At 42.6% G+C, this 26837-nt stretch overlaps 1 protein-coding gene and 1 pseudogene across 6 annotated transcripts in view; one reads left to right on the top strand and one right to left on the bottom strand.

Moving 5' to 3' along the window:
• The window catches only part of ZSCAN25 (zinc finger and SCAN domain containing 25), an 88531-nt gene that overhangs the window by 5139 nt on the left and 56555 nt on the right, over positions 1-26837 (top strand). For 3 of the 6 annotated variants that reach the window (XM_004774914.3, XM_004774915.3, XM_045075067.1), the window contains 3 exons: positions 411-502; positions 1095-1221; positions 5120-7035. In XM_004774914.3, the coding sequence (XP_004774971.1) occupies positions 411-502; positions 1095-1221; positions 5120-5952 (1052 nt within the window). In that variant the 3' untranslated portion in view covers positions 5953-7035. Of the gene's footprint in view, positions 1-410; positions 503-1094; positions 1222-5119; positions 7558-26837 lie in introns of those variants that run through there. The other 3 variants (XM_004774913.3, XR_006605258.1, XM_045075069.1) reach the window with 3 other exon arrangements.
• Positions 16116-16212, bottom strand: LOC123390734 (annotated as a pseudogene).

The following is a 26837-nucleotide window of genomic DNA, read 5'->3' as shown; positions in this document are numbered from 1 at the left end:
CTTGATTCTCTGATTTCTGCAGGGGGTACCCAGGATTGTGTTCTCTTACCATTTCTTTTCTTCTCTTTTCCCTCACATCCCTTCTAGAAATCTAGAAATATGCAGGTGACATGTAGGGATATTTTTTAAGTGGGCAGACAGACCATATCCCTGAAAGTAATGTATGACTTCATTGTGTTAGTGAATCTCAAAGGAGCTTATTGCCAGAGTGTGACCAGGGAGCTTGGCTGGCCTTCAAGGGGCAGGGCATATTGGGTTGGGATTATCTTCCCAGTGGAGAGCAGGATAGTCTGTACCTGCACCCCAGCTTTAAGGTTCTTAGGGTTCTGTGTGTCAGGCAGTGGACACCTTTGAACAAGTTAACTGCAAGGCAGCGCTAATCTTTCTTATGCTTTTTTCCCTTTGCTTAGCTCTGCCAGTTCTTCAGGCTGGTCCTGGCCTCCCTTCTGTGAACACCAGAGACCAAGAGATGGCAGCTGGGTTCCTTACAGCTGGACCCCAGGTGAGCTGTACCTCTCCCCTTCTGGGGACCATGACGTTGTTTTGAATGAGGTTCACTTTCCCTAAGGTTTCTCTGCACAACAAAGTGCTATCCACAAGTTGAATTATTTCACCTTTCTTGTTCTGATGGTTGTGGCAGGTTTGTTTTCTTCACTTTATCATCCCTAGTTGTTAACACTCACTTCTACGGCTTTGTGACTTTTTTTTTCCTTCCCGATTGACTCAGGATTACTCTTTTAATTGTGAGGAGGAAGACCTTATGGATAGAAGCCACTAGGCTTTAGGTGAGGGGATAAATAGCAGCTTTGAAGCATTTGAAAAATGGAAATTGGGTTCTTTGGTTGTGAGGGTACAAGCTTAGTGGCTGCAGCAGAGACTTAGAAATACAGTGGCTCAGACGAGTCCATTACTTCCCTGTCATTAAACTGTTGAGAGGTAGGCCCTTCTGCTCCCGAGAGCACTAGCGACCCAGTTCCTTTGGTCTTCTTGGTCCCTTCTTCCCTAGAGTGTTGTCTCCTGTGTTCTCTTCTGCTTTTAGATTCTTCCTACCTTGGGATTATTTCTCTATCCATAGCAGTCTCCTGTTGTTTCAGGGGTTGGGGACATTTAAAGATATGGCCTTGGCTTTCCCTGAGGAGGAATGGAGGCATGTGACCCCAGCCCAGATAGACTGCTTTGGGGAATATGTGGAACCCCGAGACTGTGGGGTCTCAGCTCCAGGTAAGACTTTCCATTCCAAAGGTAAGAAACTGAGGAATTTTAAAAGCTACAGGTCAGGGGTCTTATCCTTGCCCTGGATTTTAGAACCTGGTACTACTGACAGAAGATGAGTAAATGGGTCCAAGGAAAGAGAGTGGACCCAGGTTTAAGGAGCTGGCCACGTGTTTTCCTGTCAGGATAGGAGCAGTCAAGGGGACAAGAAATCACAAGGTAGTTACTCTGGTTGTGATGAGAGTGGCTGGTCATTAGACTCCTGGAGCACCCACTGTGTGACTGAACCAAGGCTCGAGAGCAAAAGAACAGCAAAAGATGATCCACTGATCTTGTTTACTTGGCAGAGATGTATTGAGTGCCCCCCTGGGTGTTGGCCCCACCTCTGCAGCTTTGTTTTGGGGCTGGACTAAGGGCATGGAAGCCTTTGGAGCACGAGATGTGTGTACAGAGGATGGCAGGAGCATGGACAGAAGGGTCCTAGAAACCAGAGAGGTCCATGTGGGCCCGTGTCACAGAGCGAACAGAGTTATCACTCTACTTCTTTAGCGCATGTAAACCCATCCTGGCTCCATCACTTACTGATTGTGACCTGGGGCACCACAGGTGACCTTTTCAGGCCTCTGGTTTTCAGTTGCAAAATGGGAACGTTTATAGAAATCTCACGGTGTTGTGAGGATTAATATTTGGTGAATATAGTAGTGTCAGATATTTTTATTAGTAGTACAAATTTTTTTTTATGAGTTAGCATTTATTTATTGGCTCAGAAATGTTTATTTGGCATGTTATGTGGTCAACATTCTGCTTTAAAGGTGCTTGCCTCTGTGATCTTACCAGTTCAGGTGAAGAGCTCAGATGTATATAATGTCATTATGGCGTAGCGTAAGGGGCACTAGAGGAGGGACTTAACGTGACTTGGTCCAGGACAGGGTTGTCACGCCATGGTAGTGATGTGAGTGGCCATAGGCTACCAACATACGTTACAAAGATGTAAGACTTCTGTAACAGTAGAGGATGTGGAAACCCCCGGACATAACTGTGCAGTGCAGGAGCTAGTGCAGTGGCCCAGATGTGGTACTAGTATTTCAGCACCTTGATCCCCCTTGGGATGAGATTCTACCAGTGATGCTGCCAATGTGCTGGAAGTATTCTGTTCTCCTCCTATTCCCAGAGGGTTTTTATGTGTTCTTGGCCATTCTGATTGTTGTAGAGAGTCTGGCTGTATGCTCGTCCTCTTCCCATTGTTTCAAACAACGGAAGCACTTCCTTAAGTGTTTATGGGGAGTCTGGGTGGGCCAAGGTCCATTTCCCACCCATACTATCTACCAGCTGTCTCCACCTTCAGATCGTCCTGGGATTTAGTCCCATTTACCTATGGCTCCTGCATTGACAGCTGTGTAGGATTGGGCCTGAGAAATCAGAATTCCATGCTAGGTAATAACTGGCACATACTCGCATCGCCTCAGTGTCCAGGTAAGACTCGTGCTTTGCATTTAGTTTCAGTTTTATTATTCATAACACCTCAAAACTGGAAACTACTCAAATGAACACCAGCCAATGAAATAAAGAGATTTCAATACATTCTTGACAGTGTAAAAGCATATACTACCAACAGCAAAAAAAAGAAAAAAAATAATGTAATTATAGCTATGCTCCACCATGTGGGTGAATCCTAAAAGCATAATAATGAGCAGAAGCAGCTAGAAACAATGTGTGGATCTAATGTATAAAGTTCAAGACCAGGCAAAAGCACTTTATGGTGATCAAAGTCTGGATAGCATGTTTGTCTGGTGGGCAGAATATAGTCACTGGAGGGTATGGGAGAGGGCTTTCTGGATGCTGGTAATGTTTCTTGAGTTGGATGCTGTTTACATAATTATATTCATTATGAAAATTTGAACTCTACAGTTATGTTTTGTGCATTTGTATTTCCTGGAAAGTTTATGAAAGAATCTATCTGAGGTGAGACTGGTGTCCTTCATCTTTGTTTAGGTCCGGAGGCATGCGAGATTTTTCTCTCTGTGTTTTAACAGCCTCACCTGAAAGGACCCTTCCCATTCCTAAGTTCTGCTTGTTGTCTGTCTCTCTTTCTTTTTTTTTTTTTTTTAAAGATTTTATTGATCTATTCATCTGACAGGAGATCACAAGTAGGCAGAGGGGCAGACAGAGAGAGAGGAGGAAGCAGGCTCCCCACTGATTAGAGAGCCTGATGCGGGGCTCGAGCCCAGGAGGACCCTGAGATCATGACCTGAGCTGAAGGCAGAGGCTTGAACCCACTGAGCCACCCAGGTGCCCCTCTTTCTCTTTTAAAAATTTTACTTTTAGTAATCTCTACACCTGGTGTGGGACTCGAATTTATAACACTGAGATTAAGAGTCGAACGCTCTATGGACTGAGCCAGCCAGGCACCCATTGTCTTTTTTTTTTTTTTTTGCTGTCTTGGCTCTTTTGCTCCCTAGAGCCTTCCTTTTTTTTTTTTTTTTTCATCTTCCTCATCTTCTGTAAATATTTGTTCTGTTTAAATTTAGAGAGAGTTGGAGAGAGATCAGAGGAAGGACACTGAGAAGGATTGAGGCATTTCAGTAGCATTCACAGGCATTTCAGTCTGGTAGAAGTCAGTGACAGAGTGAGTTCATTCATTCATCCAGCAGCCGGTAAGCTTGTGCGAGGCTCCTAGGAGACCTTGATTGGTAAGATCTGGTTAGGCAGAGGGAGCAGTTTGAGCAGGGACTACTTGCTGAGCAAGCGTAGGGAGGATATGTAGAACTCCAAGTAGTTCATCCCTGGAATAGGTTTATAATTTCTAGGGAAGGCAGGACACCTTGATGAATGTAAAATAGCATTTTCAGTAAGATTGTGTATAAATAAGTGTAGGATGGGGCGCCTGGATGGCTCAGTGGCTTGGGGCCTCTGCCTTCGGCTCAGGTCATGATCTTGGGGTCTTGGGATTGAGCACTGCATCTGGCTCTCTGCTCAGTGGCGAGCCTGCTTCCTCCTCTCTCCCTCTGCCTGCCTCTCTGCCTGCTTGTGATCTGTCTGTCAAATAAATAAATAAAATCTTTAAAAATAAATAAGCGTAGGATAAGCAAAATGCTTGATCAGTATATATTATATATATATTGATACAGTATATATTGATCGGTATATATTAGCTGAAGAGAGCAAGCAGGGCATGTTTCTTCAAGGAAATCACTGAATTAGATTTAGAAGGAAATGAAAGTCTGAGTTAGTAGAAAAGTGAGTGGGTGTTAAAGTTTGGCAGAGTATTCTGTAAAAAGGTACAGAGGTAGTCTTGTCTTGGGTTGCTATAGTAGAATATTATAGACTGTGTGGCTTAAACAACAGACACTTATTTCTCAGCGTTCTGGAAGTTCGAGATCAAGGTTCCTATAGATTAAGTGTCTGGAGAGTGCCTTCTTCCTCGCTTGCAGCCAGCTGCCACCTCACAGTCTTCACGGGGCGGACAGTTGAGGGATCCATCTTGTGACTCTGTCTCTTCACAAGGGCACCAATCCCATTGTGAGGAATCATGCTTACATAACCTCTGTGTAAAGCACTCTGATTTCTCTTCCTTTTCTTTTATGGACACTAATCCCATGGAGGGCTCTACCCTCATGACTGTACCTTATTTCTTCTCAAACACCCTGTCTCCCGATAGCATCACATTGGGGTACAGGGCTTCAACCTATGAATTTGGGGGGTTAGGGACACAAACACTCAGAAGCAGATGGAGAAAAATAGAGCAAAGTCTGGTTTTAGAGTCAATGAAAGGAAACTGTATTGAGGTTTTCAGTCAGAGGGAAAAAGAAGGAATTGTGAGGGGGAAACCCTTAGGAGCCAGATTCTAACGTATAAATGTACTTTCATAGTTCCTGTAGAATCAGCCTGTATCTCCTTTGTCCTGTAGGCATTGGGAGCAAGGAAAAGGAGGCTAAAACCCAGCAGTCAGACCTCAAGGGGGCGCTTGCTCGGGTGACATCAGAGAGGTTTGGGGATGCCACTCTTCAGAGCCCTGAGCTTGGAAGAACTTGTGAGCAGGAGCCCAGTAGTTCTCTGGGAAACATGCCGGGGCCGCTGCCTCCTCAGCATGGTGTCATACCCCTGCCGGATGACCTCAAGACCCACAGCTCCTTCTGGAAGCCTTTTCAGTGCCCTGAGTGTGGAAAAGGCTTCAGTCGGAGCTCAAATCTTGTCAGACACCAGCGAACTCATGAAGAAGAGAAGTCCTATGGGTGTGTCGAATGTGGAAAGGGGTTCACCTTGAGAGAGTACCTCATGAAGCACCAGAGAACACACCTGGGAAAGAGACCTTATGTGTGCAGTGAGTGCTGGAAAACCTTCAGCCAGAGGCACCACCTCGAGGTCCACCAGAGGAGTCACACGGGGGAGAAGCCCTACAAGTGTGGGGACTGCTGGAAAAGCTTCACCCGGAGACAGCATCTGCAGGTGCATCGGAGAACTCACACGGGGGAAAAGCCCTACACCTGTGAGTGCGGCAAGAGCTTCAGCAGGAATGCAAACCTGGCTGTGCACCGGAGAGCCCACACAGGCGAGAAGCCGTACGGGTGCCAGGTGTGTGGGAAGCGGTTCAGTAAAGGGGAACGGTTGGTCAGACACCAGAGGATTCACACCGGGGAGAAGCCCTACCACTGTCCTGCCTGCGGGAGGAGCTTCAACCAGAGATCCATTCTTAATCGGCACCAGAAGACTCAGCATCGCCAGGAGACCCTGGCGCAGTAAGTGTGCCATGCTGAAATGCACCTTTTTTTTGCCAGTAGAAGGTCCTGGAAAGTGCAGAATCTTTCAGGACCGCAACGGGAGGAAGACCTCATTGGAAGATGCATTTGTCCTTATTCACTGAAGGGCTTTGAGGTGGGGGCTGAAGAGTGATGGGGTGCAGAAAGGTACTTTGACCCATTTTCTTTCCATTTGTTGTTAAACAACCAGGGAAAGGCCTGATTTATTTTGAGTTTCCAGAGAGCACAGCTCCTCATGTCTCTAATCCAAGTTATGTGAACAGTTTCTCACCGTCTTTTGGAGAAAGGATATCCTGAATTTCAGAGCCTCTATTGGTTCATATCTGCCTCTTGAGCAAGTCTGGTAGTAAAGGCAAAATTTTGTCCCATGTTGACAACTTAAGCCTCTTTTTTATGAGGGCTGTTTCTACCTGCAAGATCGTTAGCTCAGACTCTTCCTTCTTTTCCATTTAACAAATATTTATTGAATAGCTACTATGTGCCTGGTGCTGGGAACACAGTGGTGAACAAGACACATGAAACAGCCTCCTGGAGCTTGTGATTTAGCGGTGGAAACATACAGAAACATTAATAACTCCAGGCATTCTAAGTTATGTTTGTGCTAAGTGCTGTGTGGGAAGATAGTCTTCTGGTGCTTAGTTGTTCTGCCTTGCTGCTCCGGTGCTGGATCTTTCCCTCCCCAGTTGGGATCTCTCAGGCAGCTTTGTTTATTTTACTTTATTTGTAGCCCCCTTTGTCTCTGTACCATTGTACTCTCATCTGTAAAGTTTCCCCATTATTCCTTGTACTGTAACAACAGTTCACATCCATTAGGAAGTTAATATTTTGTTATTGATCACTGAATAAACATGAAAGTATTTTAAAAAACATTCAGTTCTGTATAAAGATACAATTAAATGAATCTGAACAATGAACTTGTATTAATTAATACCCTCCATTTAATGTCACTGTAGCATGTAAGATGATTTTTTTTCTATTCTTACTTCATTCTACACATTTATTGAGGCCCAACAGGAACTTGGCTAGGTGTTTCCTGTATATCAGTGAATAAAATAGGGGGAAAAGATCCTTGACCTTGAGCTTATGTTTTAGTGAATATATTTGCTCTTTAGAACCACCTAAGGTGGAACCCACTGATACTCCTGTAAACACTGTGGACCTGGGATCTGCACCTTTGTCCTTGGTCCTATCACTGTCTTGCCTTGAAATGCGTTCGCCACCTACCTCTTGTTACTAAATAGTCTTGGTGCATCCAGATCCTTGTCATCTGAGGCTCTTGGTCACCAGCTGGGGATGAGGAGGTGGTAGTGATCTGTTTTGCATGAGTGCCAATTCAGAAAAAATAAAAGATGTTTGTGGGCACTTAAAATTACATAATAACAAGGAGATACAGTATTTGTAACTGTTTATGCTTTCTTATTTTGCCATCACTAAAGGGTTTCATTTCTGTATAAAATTCCAGAATATTCTGCTTAAAATTCTGTGTAATGAGCATGGACCACACTACAGTCTTGTAATGCTGTGCCATTGAATGCTCGCTGTTGAATGAGTGAGTCTGAGTACTATAATTACAAGGTATGATTTGTCTTGTGGTGCCTTTTATTTTTATCTATCTATTTATTTATTTTTAAAAAAAGCTTTTATTTATTTACTTGACAGAGACAGTGAGAGAGGGAACACAGGCAGGAGTGGGAGAGGGAGAAGCAGGCAGCCTACTGAGCAGGGAGCCCAATACATGGCTTGATCCCAGGATCCTGGGATCATGACCTGAGCTGAAGGCAGATGCTTAATAGTCTGAGCGACCCAGCCTCTCCATATTGATTTATTTATTTTTTTTAAAGTTTACTTGAGAGAGAGAGAACTCAAGAGCATGAGCAGGGGGAAGGTCAGAGGGAGAGGAGAAGAAGACTCCCTGCTGAGCAGGGGTTGGGGTAGGGGGAGCCTGATGCTGGTTGATCCCAGAACCCCGGACCATGACCTGAGCTGAAAGTAGATGCCTAAGAGAGCCATCCAGGTGTCCCTTATGGTGCCTTTTTTTTTTTTTTTTTTAATTTAAAGATTTTGTTTATTTGTCAGATAGCCACAAGTAGAGGGAGCAGCAGGCAGAGGGAGAAGGACACTCCTCGCTGAGCAAGGAACCCCATGTGGGGCCTTGATCCCAGGACCCTGGGACCACGACCCAAGCTGAAGGCGGCCACTTAACTGATGACTCCTTATCCTTTGGGTGGTGAGACAACCAGGTAACTTTCTGCCAAGGTCTGTCTTGGGGAGTTACTACATTAAACATTTGCTTTTCAAAATGTATGCCACGACTTGTTACCTGCAGCCTGATTAACTGTACTTCAGTATTTCCAGTTTGTCTTTTATCCCATCCAGCCTAGGGGCAAGTAGAAGAACCCTTCTTTTTTCTCTTTTTTTAAAAGATTTTGACGGGGGAGAGCGAGCGCTCACAAGAGTGCACAAGCAGGGGGGAGCAGGAAAAGGAAAAGCATGCTCCCCGCTGACCTGGGGCTTGATCCCGGGACCCTAGGATCATGACCTGAGCTGAAGGCAGCTGCTTAACTGACTGAGCCACTTGGGTGCCCCCAGAACCCTTGTTTCTTAACAAGTAAGTTGGTTTCAAGTTCACCATGCAACGCAAGCTGACTTCATCCACTTCTGAGATGAGGGAAGTAACCATCAGGAACATGTTGCTCTAGAGTTTACTTGCTCTTTTAAACTTAGTCCGTTTCTTGACTGCTGCACTATTGACATTTTATTCCAGATAGGTCTTTGTTTTGGAGGCTGTCCTGGCTGTTTTGTGCATCATAGGATGTGGCGTGGCATCCTTGGCCTCAACCTGCTAGATGCCAGTAGCACCCCCCAACTGTAACAACTAAGGAGGTTTCCCACCATTGCCAAATGTCTCCTGGGTGGCAAAATTGACCCTTGGCTGAGAATCACTGCTTATAGTATTCAGGATAATAGCTGAAATGAATTAGATGGTTTAGTTATTAAAAAGACTGGCCTCCCAGGGACTAGAGCAATTTGCTGCTAAGCTTAATGCCCCAGCCTAACTTTATAGAAAACAAAGGAGTTTTATGAGAGATCACATAGATGAATTGTATTATTGCCATGCAGAGCCAAGAGCTATTGAAATAGAATCTCAGGATAGGGGGCTGGAAATCTAAAAGCCAGGTGGTTTCTATGCAGGCAGCCTGGCTTGTTGCTTTGAGTTCCTTTTAGGCAGGCATCTCCCGTGGACCCTCTACATCACAAAGAACTTGCTTGGGGCCTAGATTCATCTTTGTAAATGCAGGTGCCTTGTGCGGCCACTTAAACTTAGTGCAGCCAGGGGCAACCTTTTTTTCTCCATAAGGTCTTCAAGGCACACACAGTAAATATTTGAATGCATGAAAGTCCTGGATCTCTGCCTTTTTCCAGTAGCTAGAAGGATCGTCAGGATACCTGAGGAAGAAACAAGACATCGTGTAGCCTCTAGTGGCCTTCCGGATAACAGCAGTCATCTCTAGCTATTGTGCCACCAATTACAGTCCTATTAAAATCACCTAGAAATTCTACAAGCCAAAGAAATTTACTGGGGCTTCCTACAATTTTGTATTCCTGTCTTACTTTTTTCTCCCTTTATTATCTCAGTTTCTGAAGGACACACTTCTGGAGATTTATTGTGTCCAAACTGTCCCTAGTATTGACACATTTTAATAAATTTCAGTTAAAATTTGTTACAACAGGGAGGACAGGCAGTGTTCTCCCTTGTGTTTGTTGCTGGGAATTTAAACTGCCAGGAAAGAGAGGGTGGAAAGGGTTGGGTAATGCAGGTGTTGTACCTTGAAAAGCAGGACTTGGGAGAAGCAATTTCAGTTTTCTGGAAGAGCAGATAGACTCCAGTAAAAGGGCTGCTGCACTGCTACATGCTCTTACCATAGCACTGTCGTCTGAGAGGCCAGAGACCAGGAAATGGCAGCAAACCCAGGAGCTTGTCTCAACTTGTTTTTCCTTCCTTAGTAAAAACTGTAATTTCTGAAGGAGGTAGTAGATTAACCTTCAGATAGATTGGGAAAAAGAGGTGGTACAATTTATACCTCCTTGACGCCCATCTCTGGGAGCTGTTCGCTTGTTATTTCTGTCTCTGAAATGCTTGAGGAAAACCCGATCGGTATCATCTAGAAATATCATTGATTCTTGCAAAAAGGGCTCAGCATGTTGTATGAACAGGAAAAGTAGAATGGTATAGTGTATCATTGAGAGCCAATCTTCTCACAAGGTTTTTCCAGCCTTTATTTCAAAGGGTTGCTGCTGCCTGAATTGAGGCACTAATGGAAGGAATGGGAAATAAGTGATGGGAAAAAACCCAGCAGGGAAGTCTGTGGGATTTGTGTGTAAATAGACCAATGGGATAGCAGGAAGGGTTGAGAAATAGCCCTCGGTCTGTACAGAAATCTAATATGTAATAAAGATGGACTCTCGGATCACTGGGCAGATTTATTTATTTAAGATTTTATTTATTTGAGAGAGAGGAGTAGGGGGAGGGGCTGAGGGAGAGAGAGAAGCAGATTCCCCACTGAGCAGGGAGCCTGATGTGGGGCTCAATCCCAGGACTCTGAGATATGACCTGAACTGATGACAGGTGCTCAGTGGGTTGAGCCTCCCAGAGATTTTTTTTTAAAAGTCATATTGGAATAATTGGACAGTGATTCGGGGAAAGATAAAAAAAAAAATAGACCCCTTTCTCACATCACATTCAAGAATAAACTCCAGATGAATCAGGAATCCAAATGTGAAAATGAAAGTATGCAGGTACCAGAAAACGATGTGGATGCGAATTCCTCTAAAACATGGGTTCAGGGAAAGACTTTCAATCTAGGACTGAAATTCCAGAGGCATTAAGGAAAAGATTGATGCATTCCTACATAGAAATTTTGAGAACTTCTGGATGGCAGAAACAATAAGCAAAGACAAATGATAGGTTGGGAGAAAGTAATTGCAACATAACACAAAATTCTAATATTTCTAATATACAAGGAACTTAAAAGGCGAAAAAGAAACCCCAAACCAATCCCGTTGAAAAACTGACAAACTTGACTTCATAGAAAAGATGAGAAAATGGCTATTAGCCATATTCAAAGATGCTGAACTTCACTTAAATCCCAATTAAAACTACACTGAGAGATAAATATTTTTTTCCCCATCTGATTGGCCAAAATTCCAGAGCTCGACAGTTCATGCTGTGGATAGTTTGTGGGGCAACAGGAATTCTTACGTGTTGCTAATGGCATGCAAAACAGTGCAACCTTGTGCAGAGGAGAATTCTGCAGTATCTAACGAGATTGTGGATGGGTTTAAAGAATTGCCTCTAATAACGTGAAAATACATACACACATTATTCATTACAGCCCAGTTACTAACCACGAAAATATTGGGAGCTGCATAAATACCCAAGATAAGTAATTTAAAAAACTGTGGCACATCCACACCTTGTAGTGTTGTGCAGCCTTAAAAAGCATTGTTGGTTCAGTTTTCACAATTGCAATATGGATCTAGATTAGATAAAATTATTGTATTGATGTTAAAAGTACTAGCGTTGATAACTATGTTGTGCTTATGTAAGAGAGTATCTCTGTTCTTAGGAAATACACAGTGAAGTATTTAAGGATAGAGGACCATCATGTGTACGTACACAATATATACATACATCTGTATACAGAGGGGAGGTGGAGGCAGAGCAGAGGAGGAGGGAAGAAAAGGTAAAAGTGTCGATGAGAAATGAATCTGGGTAAAGGATATATGGGTATTTTGCATTATTGTTTTTGCAACTTTTTCTGTAAACTAAATTATTTTATTATAAGAATTTAAAATGAGGGATGCCTGTGTGGCTCAGTAGGTTAAGCCGCTGCTTTCAGCTCAGGTCATGATCCGAGTCCTGGGATCGAGTCCTGCATTGGGCTCCTTGCTTGACAGGGAGCCTGCTTCTGCCTCTACTTGCCTGTGCACGTGCTCGCTTTCTCTCTCACTCTCTGACAAATAAATAAATAAATACAATCTTAAAAAAAAAAAAAAAGAATTTAAAATGAAAAAAGAAATAAAAGTCCTGACAGGATTAACTAGTTATGAGTGTGGGAGGAAAAGCGTAGCAAGTCCTTGTGCAATGATCATGGCCCTGAGCTGAGTAGGAGGGTGACGCAGCGTATAGCTAATACAGGTACTGAATTAATCATACCTCATCTTGGGCAAGAGATGCAGATTCATTCTTGTGCTTTTTTCACTGTGCCTGTGTTTGGCTAAGGCTCCTTTCATGCAGTGACTTGAAGGAAGACATTTCGTGTGGCAGCTTCCTTTATGGAAAGCCCCATTTTCAGTGACTTCATTGCTGGGCTTGGTTTTGCATAGGTGTACTCACATGATACTTTGACCTCACCCTTTAGGCTGGTCATTTGCTTAAGGCCTCGATGGCCTCTCCAGGTAGTTTCAGGCACATTTTACGTTCTGCCGCAAGTAAGGGACCATTTTCCCCAAACCTGCTGGTTTTAACCCATTGCTTCAGGGAGCGTTTTTGGTAATTAATGCATGTTCTGGTTAATACAAATGTACAGGTATCCCAGTGGGCATTTAGTCCACAGTGTTTTGGAATTATTTCACAATTTGTAGCTTACTTGGTACTTATGACAGACCTCTATATCAGGGCAAAATTGATGGTCAAATAAATGAAATCTGGAGGGTTAACTGGTTTGAGCAGCAGTGAGTTAAAAGGCAAAAAAAATGAGTCTAATTTTAGAATTGTTGGATATGAAATAACCGAAGTTAGATGTTGGGGACTGGTCTTCAGAAAGCCTTACTTTTTGGTGGTGGTTTGTGTTTTGGATTTAACTGATATGCTGGGAATTAGGCACCCCATTTGCTTGACACCTATAATGTGTGATAGAGTTTATGTACCACCTGGTGACTATAGGTTTACATGTGAAAGCTCCCATAACACCAGGCTCTAGCAAACCTCAGAGCACCTTAGCTCCAGCCCACAGCAGTGTCTTCACGCACTCTTAGATCAGTAGGAGCTGTTACACCTAGGGACCTGCAACATTCCAGTGTCCTTACTGTTCCCTAGCTTCTCTGCCCTCCCCTACTCCAAAAATGATCCCCACTGCCATCTGGTAAATCCCAGCTGGCCCTCATCATACCTCTACACTGAAGTACTCCGTACTTCAGAAAGGTCAGTGGAGCAGTGGGAGAGGTAACTAGATTGTATGGGGTTGGATTCTAGAATATCATTTGCTCAGAGAATAATGGCATCTGACTCAGAAAATCCAGTGTAGCAGATCTAGAAGCAAGTGATCCAGCGCCACTGTCTTTGGACCTTTCCCGTGCTTTCTATGATCTTGCAGAGACAATTACTGCCTCTGGGTGGTAGTCAACAGCTCAGTAAAACCAGCTCCGTCAGTTTGCTGAGCTGTATTCATGCCTTTGCTGGTGGTAGAGTTGGCAAGTCCCTGACACACTTCATACTCAAGGTGAAGACTGTCCTTAAGGTATTCCAGATTGAGGTTTTGTCCTTCATGCTGTTAAATTAATTAAATAAGGAGGCCATTAAATAGGGAGTTCTAATGCCTTGGCAGCCTACATAAGCAACCCCATACCTAAGTCTGTCAGTGCCTCAAAGAAATTGAAACATAAGGGCAAACAATCACAAATAGCCATAGGCTTTCCCCTGTAAGGCCAATCAGATAGTTGCCTCTGCTTTGCTTCCTACGTTTATAAATATCTGGCCGCTCCCTCCTATGGGTGGAGGGCTGCTCGCCACTTCTGGTTTGCTACTGTCTGATGGGAATTGATTTTTGCTCAAACTCTAAACATTTTTAATATGCCTCACTTTATCCTTTTTTTTCCCCCATGGAAAGAGGGTATTTTTTTTAAGAGCAATGATTCATATTTAATTAATACAACTCAATATTTAATTTAATTAAAAAAATTTAATTTAAATTAAGTTTAAATTAAAAATATTTAATTTAATTAAAAATTTAATTAATACAACTCATATTTAATTAATACAACTCAATATTAACTCAATCCTTTCTTTTGACATATTGTCCTCACATAATGAGCCAATTTGTTACCTATTCATTTGTAGAGTGCCTAATTTTCTTTTTCTTTTTTATTTCTTTTCAGCATAACAGTATTCATTGTTTTTGCACCACACCCAGTGCTCCATGTAATACGTGCTCTCCCCAATACCCACTACCTGGTTCCCCCAACCCCCCATCCCCCGCCGCTTCAAAACCCTCAGGTTGTTTTTCAGAGTCCTTAGTCTCTAATGGTTCACCTCCCCTTCCAATTTCCCTCAACTCCTTTCTCCTCTCCATCTCCCCATGTCCTCCATGCTATTTGTTATGCTCCACAAATAAGTGAAATCATATGATAATTGACTCTCTCTGCTTGACTTATTTCACTCAGCATAATCTCTTCCAGTCCCGTCCATGTTGCTACAAAAGTTGGGTATCCATCCTTTCTGATGAGGCATAATATTCCATAGTGTATATGGACCACATCTTCCTTGTCCATTTGTCCATTGAAGGGTATCTTGGTTCTTTCCACAGTTGGGCGACCGTGGCCATTGCTGCTATAAAGATTGGGGTACAAATGGCCCTTCTTTTCTCTACATCTGTATCTTTGGGGTAAATACCCAGTAGTGTAATTGCAGGATCATAGGGAAACTCTATTTTTAATCTCAGTTTATCTTTTAATAATGCTTTTCAACAGAGATTCTCACAGTATTATCTGAAGGCCACTTAACATCAAAATCATCTGGGGAACTTGATTAAAATGTATTTGTAGAAGGAGCATCTGTCTGCGGGGAATCTTCATATTACGCAGCCCTTCAGGTGATAATCACATAAATTTCAGGAATGGTAGCTCCATTGTGGGAAACATGTGGCTTCACCAGAGTACCCATTCAAACACTGGAACAGACCTTGAAGTTTACTCCTACCAGCCCAAAGCAGATATGGCCCCAGGACAACAAGGCATGACTTAGAGCAAAGTGTTATTTTACCCCTTTCAGGTTGTAGCCATAACATGTGAATCTTTTCAACAATACAGGCTACTTACATCCTGATCTTTCCCTAGAAAAATACTTTGATTCTGATTTATTTTGGTCAGAAATCCATTCACTACTCTGTCTCAGGGCTCACCATAATGTCCAGCTTAATAAATGTGCTTAAGAAACATTTCTTCAATGAATCTGTGGTGGCTGTTCCTCCCCAGTTTTCTTGGATGCCATTGCTTTGCTGCACTTTTATGTCCCCATAACGGGCAAGGAGGATGAAGGACTTTTCTTTGGCCATCCCGAGGGTGCAGCTCATTGGAAAAATGCTTGAATCCTGATGTAGATGAGGTTGTGCTTATCCCTGACTAGGTGCTGGACTGGATGTGGAGAGCGCAGCAAAGCAGCTGTGACACAACTGGGAGAGTCTGAGTGTCACAGAGGGTTTGTTAGGAACTCTTCAACAGAACCGTACCTGTAAGTTCTGAGATCTGTGTCTGTAAAAGATCTTTAACAGTATCCTTTTAAATAAACTGATAGGTCTTTGTTTTATATAACTTCAGAGGAGGACTTGGAGGATATCAAGGGCATTGATGAGGCCACTGAAATGATACAGTAGAGTTTGGGAAGGAGCACAGCTTTTGCAAGTGAGAATCAGTCCCGATCCAGAAGTCAAGTTCAACAGTAGACTGGATTCTAGATAGTGAAGACTTCTCTTCAAGAAGAAAACCCTTCCCTTTTGCCTTATTTTGAATGAGGTGTTATATCCTCTTATTTTACCTTGGCTTCTCAGTAAAGTATCCTCAGATGTCTTCTTTTGTGCCCGACTAAAGTAAAGAGAAGATTTGTTGAGGGAAAAAGAAGGTAAGGGGGAGGAAGAGAAAGGAGGGAAAGAGTGAGTGCAGAGCCATTTGTAGATTTGGCTGTCACTTTGTTGGGAGAAGCCATCACAAAGGGCGTGTGTGCTTTATAAAGCAGAGATAGCAAAACTAATTCTCTTTCTCAACCCACTGGATCTTTTCTCAAAAATTTAATTTAATTTTAATTCCAGTGAGTTAACATGCAGTGTTACATTAGTTTCAGGTGTATAATCTAGTGATTCAACTAGTCCATACAAAAATATAGAACACTTCATGAATTTGCATTTCATCCTTGCACGGGGCCATGCTAATCTCTGTATTGTTCCACTTTAAGTGCTGTCCAAGCAAGCACTGTTCTCAGTTTTTTTTTTTTTTTTAAGATTTTATTTATTTGAGAGAGAGAGTGAGCGAGCATGAAAGAGACGAGGGGCAGAGGGAGAAGCAGGCTCCCTGATGAGCAGAGGGCCTGATGTGGGACTTGATCCTGGGATTCCAGGGTCATGACCTGAGCCGAAGGCAGTTGTTTAACCAACTGAGCCACCCATGTGCCCTGTTCTCAGTTTTTTTTTTTTTTTCCCTGTTCTCAGTTTTATATCTATTTCCTTACCACCCTTTTATTGAAACTGTTCCATTGTCCTACCCAGCTTATTTGTTTACATGGAGCTGACTCTAGGCACCAACTAAGGGGAGATCCATACCTAGACTGCCACTTGTATAGACCATATCATGGTCAGAATAACTCCATAACAGCACACAACTAATACCTTATCTCAACATTGGATCTTTACTCAGTATGTATTATATTCTTGCATTTCATTTTCTTTTCCTAATTTACTAAGTGTAACAGCAAAAAGGAAAAAAAAGATTAACCCCAAACTAGAGACAGATAGCAAAGATGTGCAACTTTTCCCTGAAGATGCTTACTAGAGATTTCATTTTTTTAAATCTTTTTTTTAAAAGATTTTATTTATTTATTTGACAGACAGAGATCACAAGTAGGCAGAGAGACAGGCAGAGATAGAGAGGGAAGCAGGTTCCCTGTCGAGCAAAGAGCCCGATGTGGGGCTCGATCCCAGAACTCTGGGATCATGACCTGAGCCAAAGGCAGAGGCTTTAACCTACTGAGCCACCCAGGTGCCCCGAGATTTCATTTTTTAAAAAATCTTTTAGTTTGGGTATGGAGGAATTGGAACACTTGTACACTTTTGGTGGGAATCTTAAATGCAAAAAATGCCTTGAAAGACAGTTTGGTGGTTCCTCAAGAAATTAAAACTAGAGTTACTATTATGACACAGCAGTTCTACTTCTGGGTACAGACCCCAAAGAACTGAAAGCAGGGATTTAAAGAGATATTTATACACCTATGCTCATAGCCTTGTTATTCACTATAGTCAAAAGGTGGAGACAACCAATGTGTCATCAATGGATAAGTTGATAAAATGTGATTTATTCATAGAATGGGTTATTCAGCCTTAAAAAGGGAGGGAGTTCTTTTTTAAAAAAATATTTTATTTATTTATTTATTTGACAGGTCACAAGTAGGCAGGGAGGCAGGCAGAGAGAGAGAGGAGGAAGCAGGCTCCCTGCCGAGCAGAGAGCCCAATGCGGGGCTCAATCCCAGGACCCTGGGATCATGACTTGAGCCGAAGGCAGAGGCTTTAACCCACTGGGCCACCCAGGTGCCCCCAAAAGGAAGGGAATTCTGACATGCTACAGCACAGATGAAACTTGAAGACACTGTGGTAATTGAAATAGAAGGACAAATGCTATATGATTCCACTCAGATGAGGTACCTAAAGTAGTCAGATTCATAGAGACAGAAGGTAGAAGGGTGGTTGCCAGGTGCCAGGAGTAGAAGGAATGGGGAGTTAGTGTTAGATGGGGGCAGACTTTCAGTTTTGGAAAGCGAGGAGTTCTGGGGATGGATGGTGGTATGGCTGCACAGCAGTGGGAATGTGCTTCATGCCACTGGCCTTATCAACGTAGAGAATCATTGGTAATATTGGTGAGATCTGTTTCAGTGGCATAGCAGAGGGTGGGGAAGCCACATCCTAGGGGATGTAGAACTCCACTGTGAGTTTTAACTTATAGATAGAGCTACCCATTTGAAGATCAAATAGGCATCTCAAACTTACACAAAACCGAACCCTTTGTTTTCTCTCCACCATCCAAACCTCTTTTATTTTCCTTCTTCTCATCTTTGTGGATAGACCTTGCATTCCCTTAGTTGCTCAGGCCATAAAGCCTAGAGCCTTCTCTCTCATTTCCTGAATCCAAACCATCAGTATTCTACCAGTTCTATTTCAACCCACACACGGCTAAGCAGCTTCTTATTACCTCCAGCACTTTCAGGTTCAAGTCACCATCTTCTCTCTTGGACTGTTTTATCAGGGAACTGATGCTTTTCTTTCCACTCTGTAGTTTCTTCATCATAAAAGAACTTTAGGAAATACAAATAAGATTATCTCACATCTCTGCTCAGAACTTTCCAAAGGCTTCTCTTCTCAGAGTAAAAGTCAAAAACTTTACTTAGCTAACAGTTCTTACTGGAGCATGTTCGCCAGCATGCCAAGAACACTCTTTCTTAGGGGCTGTGCTCTTGTTCCCTGTGTCTGGAACCTATTTTCTTAAGACCTTTTATGACTTTATTTCTCTCTTTATGTGAGTTTTTGTTTTGAGAGACCTTCCCTAACTACCTGTGACATTTTTAAAGCATGTCTCCAAATTCTTTGACATTCTTCCCATCAAGAGTTAAAGTCTAATTCCCTTTCCCTTGAATATTGTCTGGCCATAGTGACTCACTTTTAACAAATAAAATATGAAGGCAGTGATACTGTTCCTCTTCAGGCTGGGTCATGAAAAGTACTTGGAATGTTTGCCCCTGGGACAGAGCTATCATGCTGTGAGGAAGCCCATGTCCACCCAGATAAGGAACCCCCTTATCCACCAATAAGCCATGAGATATTCCAACAAAGACAGCCCCAACTGTGGTCCTCATTGACAGCCAGCAAAGACCATTAGATGCATAATCCTTCAGGGTAACTCCCACCCAAACCTCTTTGTCTGCAACCACATGACAAACCCTGAAGGAGCATTGCCTCGCCCAACACAGTCACTCCAGAAAGATAAGAGATAAATGATTGCTGGGATGCTTGGGTGGCTCAGTCAGTTAAGCGTCAGGTCACGATCCTGTAGTCCTGAGACTGAGTCCTGCATCAGGCTCCTTGCTCAGTGAGGAGCCTGTTCTCCCTCTTCCACTCTGCCTGTGCTCTCTCTCTCTCTCCCTGACAAAAGAAGAGATAAAAATCTTTAAAAAATTAAAAAATTTAAGTGATTGCTGTTATTTTTAAAAAATTGTTAACTAATATTTATTGAGTGTCTGCTAGCTATTACAGGTATTTTATATATAAGAATTTGCTTGATCTCTGTAATAGCCCTGGTTAGGTAAGCATTATTTATTTTTTATTGTTTTATTATTACCTTTATTTTCACTCCTCGCCCAACACAGAGTTTGACCTCATGACTCTGAGATTAGGAGTCCCTTGCTCCACCTACTGAGTTAGCCAGATGCCCCAATGATTGCTATTATTTTATGCCACTAAGTTTGGGTGGTTTGTTTTTCCACAACAGACCTTTGAAGCATGACCCTGCCACAGTTCCACAGTTACATTCCTTATCAATCACTACTCCCTGACTTAGATATATTTTTCTTTATAGCACTTAGAGCTTTCTGAATATATATATATAGTCTTTTTTTTCCCTCCCTATTTCCTCCCTATGTCTTGGAACATCAGGTCCATGAAATTAGAAACTTTGTTTTGTTTGCTGATATATCCCCAGTGCCCAGAATATAGTAACTGGTACGGAATTGTCACTTGAGTTCAAACTGTATGTGTTAACCAGATGTAGCTGTGGTCCGCTGGTGTGGAAAGGCATCCAGGGGGAATGAGAAGGTATTGGATGAAAGTGATGAAGTCCCAGAACCTAAGTCAGGTTCGGTGGGGTGAGGAGGTTCGGAGCCGACGACTAAAGAAAGAATTCTTAAGACGTCATTGGTGCAAAATGGTGGTTTATTAAAGCACGGGGACAGGACCCGTGGGCAGGAAGAGCTGCTGCTGCCCTGGGTTGTGAGGGTGGGCATGTTATATACCCCACGGTTGGGGGGAGGTGGTGAAGGGATGGGAGGTTTCAACAGAGTTCTCACATGTTAGGGAGGGCCTACAAGGTGTGTGTGGGGGGGTGAGTCTTTGCCCTTATGGCCTGATCAATGTCTTCTTTAGGTCAGGCATTAACATCAAGATAATTGGGAGATTCTTGGTGGGGCATTATGATCCGGCTATCATTTACATTCCCTTCTACCCCAGTCTCCTCCAGTTTATGGTGGGAGGGGGACATTAGGGCTTCAGGAACCAAGAGTTATTTGCCTCTGGAAATTTGTGTTATTGATAAGGTAACCTCCCTGTTTAGGTCTCTAGGACATCTTGTAGAGCAAGGGAGATTCCTGTTCTGCAGGATTGCGATCCCTGCAAGTTAACTATTTATCGTTTTATGGCAGTCAGGGGTGCCTGAGGAATGCTACACATATGGAGGGGAGCGGGTGAAGAGGGGGTGCAAGGCGCCAGCTTTTAGGCAATTTCATTATCCCAGTTGTTTAATCATGTGCCGTGGGGTCTGCTAATATCCCCACAAAACAGTAAGATCGACTAAAGAAGCTATTGTGCAACTTCTCTGAAGTTTACCTCAAATTGTTTAGCTTAGGTAAACAAACATTTAAAGACAATCAAATCTAGAATTCAACATCCATAAAGGTGTTACTAAAACATAATTTTTCTCTCTAAAATAACCCTCATTTCCAGTGATAGCCAAATCAGGACTAATTCACTTGTGACACAGGTCCAGTTTTAACAAACTTGGCCCATTATTTACATAAGCTCAGCAAGAACAGTGAGTGTGATCAATAGATCTTTTAGAATCTGCTTTGCTGGGACTTTGTATAAGGAATCTCTAGGTTGAACTTTTAGTAGCCTTTCCGGGCCAAAAGCCAAGCCCTGTACTTGCCATCAGGCATGCCTGCAATACCTTTGGGCGAATTCCTCTTCCCGAGATTGCACCTACCAAGGAGTGACATTCTTTACTCACCTGGTGAGGCTGCTGGGAACTCTGTAAGCAAGGTATCAGGCCAACAGTCCCAAGGGGCTTTATGGCTCCAGGTTTCATAAAGTCAACCTTAGTTCCTTTAAACTGTCTGGTCATATCTGAGTCTTTTCAAATATGACATCCCAGTCAAAGCCTTGGTAAAATAACCCGTGTTTCCAATTCTTTCCTGTTACAAGGAGAACAGATTCTTATTGAACTTATGCAAATGACTGATTGCCATGGAAGAAAGAACACTTACTGAGACCTTTTGGTTTCAGAGGGTTCAGATAAAGAGAAAAGGTGAATGCTTTGAGCACTTTTACAAATGAGCACTTTTACATCTCTATAAGTTATAGATAACTAGGAGGGAGTATCCCTAGTCTGGAAGAGCAAACAGTAGAGAGAACCAGCAATGTTTAAAGTAAGACAAAACATTAAGAGACACAACACTATAATCTTTTAGTTCATTTAGTCCCATGTTACTAATTCTGGTGAATGCGGCTTTAGTCAGTTCTGGAAATTCTTACCCATTTCAGTTTTAGGATTTTCAAGCTTATCAAATATCTGTATTTGTCCTGAAAGTCCTTTATAGGAATATCCTTGAAGATAAAACTCATTTTACAAGAGAATTAAAACAATTATAAATGACAAAAACTCAGAATGGATATGGTTAGAGCTAAAGAGACATGGGAGTTTACAATTTAGCTGCAAGGAAATCAGGTTACAATTTCTGTGACACATAACATTTCCATAATTACAGTATCAAGCGGTGATCTCTCAAAACGTTAAAACTTTAGGAAGTGCGTAGAATCTCTAGAAGAGTTATAGCATTTTCCCAAATGTAACCCAAGGTTTGTCACTGGTTCAGTAGTACTTCATGAGCAACTTCACATACCAAGGAAAAGCCTGAGTTAAAGAGATTTACAATTTAAATCTTGTCAACATTTGCTAAGATCTTAGAAAGTTTTGAAGCACATGCCTAAATATAATTAGGAATGTTAAACACCTGATAAACAAAACATAGAAACTCGTGTTTCTGGGCAGGCAAAGAGAAAACCATTTACATTTTCTTAACAGCAGATCAATTGATCTAAGAAAACATTGTCCTTTTGAACAGAGAATTCCAGTCTTGTACCAATGTACCTTTAAAACCCATTCATTTCAATCTTAATCCATTCTTGACCATAGCTAAAATTCCTTTTCTGAAGATTTCCCTTCACAAACCTTCTACAACTTTCCTTTGCATTCAGGTTTTGTCCCAAGCCATTTCCTTCTAAACAACCATCTCATTTAGGACAAAATTACCTTCCTTTACCTTCAACAAAATGTATTCCCATTCCTTAAATCTTTCTTACATATCTCCTACTTTCCTACATACAGTTTCCCTTTATTTCCATCAGTCTTAGTTACACTAAGCAGAACTTCGTATTCTTAGAAACACCTTTAGTTATTAACCAATTGTGAACTGTTACAACAGAATTCTTCAGGTGGCAATTTATGAATCAGTTACGTGGAAAACAAGTCTACCAGCAGATTTAAATACTCTTAGTTTCTTTGCAGTAAGAAGTCAAAAGCACAAACCTACATTCAGTAATTAACGACTTAGCATTTTATCCTGTTTGGTTAAGACCTAGATGTCCACAATTTAATTCCACTTGTCATCCAAGCAAAACTTTAAAACTTTCAGGTTACCAAAGACTTTGAAAGCTACTTCAACAATTACCCATTAGAACTTTGAGACAGACAATTAACCATCAGTTTAGTCATTTCTTTGCTAACAAATTTTAACAAGTAACACAAGCTTATTTGACCTTCAGTAAACTTTGATAGAATAAAAGCTTCACATTTACTGCTGTTAACTTAAAAGACAGGTCTTAATTAAACCAACAAACTTAACTTAGTTCCAATAGTGATTTATGTTCCACCTGGGCCCACTCCACTTTGAATGTTTACCTGAGACATGCGTGGGAAGATCTGGAGTGGGGAGTGTTAGGTCCAGGGGTGCTCTTCTTGCTCCTTTACAGTGGAGAGAGAAGGAGCTGTGGTGCATGATCTAGAGGCCAGTCATGCAGGCTGCACACACGTTGGTACAGAAACACGTAAGGGGGAAACAGAAGAAACAAAGTGCTGCCAGGAGGCAGAGAAGGGATTCCCGGTTTTAGAGCTCATAAGCCCCAACAGAGGAGCAGACGCCATGCTTTCCCACCAGCAAGGGGGAAGGGGTTAGGCAGTCCAAGTCAGGCCAGAGAACACAGGGAAACTTCCCCGAAACAAAGAGAGTTTCGGCAGCTGCTTGGGAATATTTCTTATGGTCTCTGTCTCGAGTTAGACCAACCCCAGTTGGCTCCAGTTATAGCCATTAACACGGGAAGTGAGTGAGGGAGAATCCCCCACATCTATTAGGAGAAACAGAGAGAAATAAAGCCAGAGTCCACTTTGCTAGGGATGGCCCAGCAACCTGGGTTTACTAGAAGAAGGCTTATTTACGTAATTACCATCCAATATGTCAGGAGAACGTTTACTAGCTGACTCATTTGGGCAAACACATTCCGCAAAAGCCCCTTAGTCTGGGGTCCTGGTGTAGAGCAATGAAGGCCTAGGTATGAGCAGTGAATGTATCCTAGGTCCTTTTGCCCTGTTTCCTGCAGAGGAGATCTAACTGATAGATCCCACTGAGGCCATGCAGTGTTACAGGAGCTCAGTCCTTTCCTAAGTTTTGCAATCCAAATTATTTCCAGTGGGTTAAAAGGCACCCCAAGGTAGAGTCCTTGGGAACTGAAGAAGCCTACTGAGGCCATGCTTCCAGAAAAGTAATGAAGGTCCATTACCAAATCCCCCCTGACTCCTGGGTAGCGTCCCACGCAGGATATGTCAGAGGTTCCTGTGTGTCAAAAGCGACCAGAGGCGTCCCTCAAGATATCGCTGATGAAGTCCCAGAACCTAAGTCAGGTTTGGTGGGGTGAGGAGGTTCGGAGCCGACGACTAAAGAAAGAATTCTTAAGACGTCATTGGTGCAAAATGGTGGTTTATTAAAGCACGGGGACAGGACCCGTGGGCAGGAAGAGCTGCTGCTGCCCCGGGTTGTGAGGGGTGGTTGGTTATATACGCAGGAGTTGGGCAGGTGAGGACAAAGGGCTATTGGGGCAAAGAATACTATCAGAATATTGAAGGCTTAGTTACTATCAAGTAAAGACAATTGAGAGTCTCCTGGTGGAATGTTCCATTCCTGCTATCAAGCATCCCTGTTAATGAGATTTAGGTTTAAAGACAATTGGGAGTCTGGTGGAATGTTACATTCCTGCTATCAAGCATCCTTGTTAATGAGATTTAGGTTTAGAAGAAATTTAACTTTATTTACTTTTCCTTCTACCTCCGCCTCCTTCGGTTTTTCATGGAGGGGAGGGTGACATTAGGCTTGAGGAACTGAGTTCTGTGTCTTTGGAAAATGGGCTTATTGATAAGGTAACTTCTTTGTTGTAATCTCAAGGACATTTGCAAACCAAGGGAGACTCCTGTCTTGTAGGATTGTGATCTCAGCAAGTTAACTATTTATTTTATGGCAGTCAGGAGTGCCTGAGGAATGCTACACATATGGAGGGGAGCGGGCGAAGACGGGGTGCAGGGCGCCAGCTTTTGCTTTGTCCTCAGCCAGCCTCCTGCTCCCTCATCATTCCCCCCTGAACAATTTTGACCCTTAAATCTTTAAGGTGGTTGAAGGTGGAAGGTCTCATCTTCTGTAACTTCTTTGTGCTGAATAGGGGTGTAGAGCTGTCCCTACCTGCTCGGGTCAATATTGATCAGGGTAGGAACGTATAGGGGAGTTACGAAAGGTGGAGGCAGCTGAATCCAGCGCTGACAGTGAAGGAGTGTCTTTGCGCGTGGTAAGGATCATCTGTCGTGGTGAAGTCATTGTAGCAATGGAGTCTCGGCACCAAGTAGAGAAACATGGAACAAAGCAACATATTAGGATTAATAAGGCAATAAGAATAAGAAGCCCGCAAAGGAGATTCGGCCATAGTCCTCCTTCAAATTAGGAACTTAACCATTTACTGAGAGAGAGAGAGGGATCTTGTAGGGCCTTAATCTGGGTGTTCATATCCTTTATTATTCCTGTGACATTTTTGTGATAGTCTGGAATGTACACACAACATTCTGTTTTGATGATTGCACATGTGCCACCCTGGGCTGCTGTCAGGACTTCTAAGGCCATCCTGTTTTGTAGGACTGCCTTGCGTATTTGTGAGACTTCGGTATTAAGTAGGGAGATGCTGTTCAGTGAGTCATTGAGTGCCTTTGTAGTATATTTATTAAGGGCTTCTACATGCCACATGACATCCTCTAGTCCCGCAGATGGAACAAAAATGGATGCTAAGTAATCATACCATTTAAAAACAGATCGTGTCCATCTTTGTTTCAAGTTGGGGAGATTAGCTGGAGTTGTAATGGTTTTAGTAATGCGCCCATGAATCCAGGCAAATCCTAAAGTACAGCGACCTATCCACCCTGGAGGAAGCCAGGGCCACAGGTTGGTTCCACATATCCAGTGGGTTCTGTTTGGAGCTGGCCATCTAGTGCCAGGTCGCCTTGCCCAGTCAGTAGCAAACCAGTCAGTAGCCTGGAGTACTATAACTTGGGAACACACTTCTAGTGATAGCCATCCCAGATATCGTGTGTTATTTGCCCAAGTACCACTCGTATGATTCTTTTGTTCCCAGCATAAAACTGCCTTTTAACTGAGCTGTCCAATCGTGGGTGTGAACCACAAATATGTATCTCGGATCTGATATATGCCATCTTCAGTATAGCGATAAGGAGGGTTTTGGAACTTAGGCCCATATTTGATCGGGGAGTTATGGCTTGATAGCAATCCCCTTTCCTTCCAAATAGCTCCATGGGCATGTAGTACCAGGAAAGCATATTTGGAGTCAGTATAAATGTTAATTCTTAGACTTTGGCAATTGCAAAGTGCTAGTGAGCACTATGGCACACCTAGCTTTTCTTATTTTTTTCTATGAAAACTACTGTCATCAGAAAACCAACTGTCATTCATATTTTTAACAGGGGCATCTTAAATCTGGACAAATAGAGTAAGCAAGATCAACAACCTTTTTTGCTCTATAGAGAAAGAAGTACAGGTCAGGTTCAGGCATACAGGTAACTAGGTTTAAAGTTTGACAAATTTTAAGTATTATTTCTGGCATATCTGTAAGTATGGCCCAATATTTAATTAGTTGGCCTCCATTATCCATTGGTGGCCTTTGGCTTCTAAGACAAATCTGGACCTGATGTGACATCATTACAGTCAAGGACTGTCCCATAGTGAGCTTTGAGGCTCTTTTATAGGAGGGCTGTTCCATGCTTAGCTAAAGCATCTATTTGCAATTGCACCTCAACAGAGGTGGCCTCTAGGATAAGTATGACTGAGGGATAAAACCAATAAGAAGACCTTTGAGTGGTCCAGCTTTAACAATATCCTGATTACAGAGGATCACTGGCAAGTGAGAAAACTTGTCGAGATAAGGGGAGTCCCCCATGCATCATCCAATCCACTCATAAAGAAAGTGGGGTCATCCATTATCTCCACAAGTCCATAGTTAATCCTATGGAGTGTGGTATAGTGGCTTTTAGGCAATTCATTATCCCAGCCACACATAAGGTGTTAGTTAAGTTATACCATTGCAGGGGAATCAATCCCATTTTTCCAGTTGTTTAATCATGTGCCGTGGGGTCTGCTAATATCCCCACAAAATAAAAAAGCAAGAAGACGATCTAAATGAGCTATTGTGTAACTTCTCTGAAGTTTACCTCAAATTGTTTAGCTTAGGTAAACAAGCATTTAAA

This window comes from Mustela putorius, unplaced genomic scaffold, assembly GCF_011764305.1.
Source record: "Mustela putorius furo isolate JIRA1106 unplaced genomic scaffold, ASM1176430v1.1 tig00000139_pilon_pilon_pilon, whole genome shotgun sequence".
Taxonomy (NCBI): Eukaryota; Metazoa; Chordata; class Mammalia; order Carnivora; family Mustelidae; genus Mustela; species Mustela putorius.
This window is presented reverse-complemented; position numbering and strand designations above follow the sequence as displayed.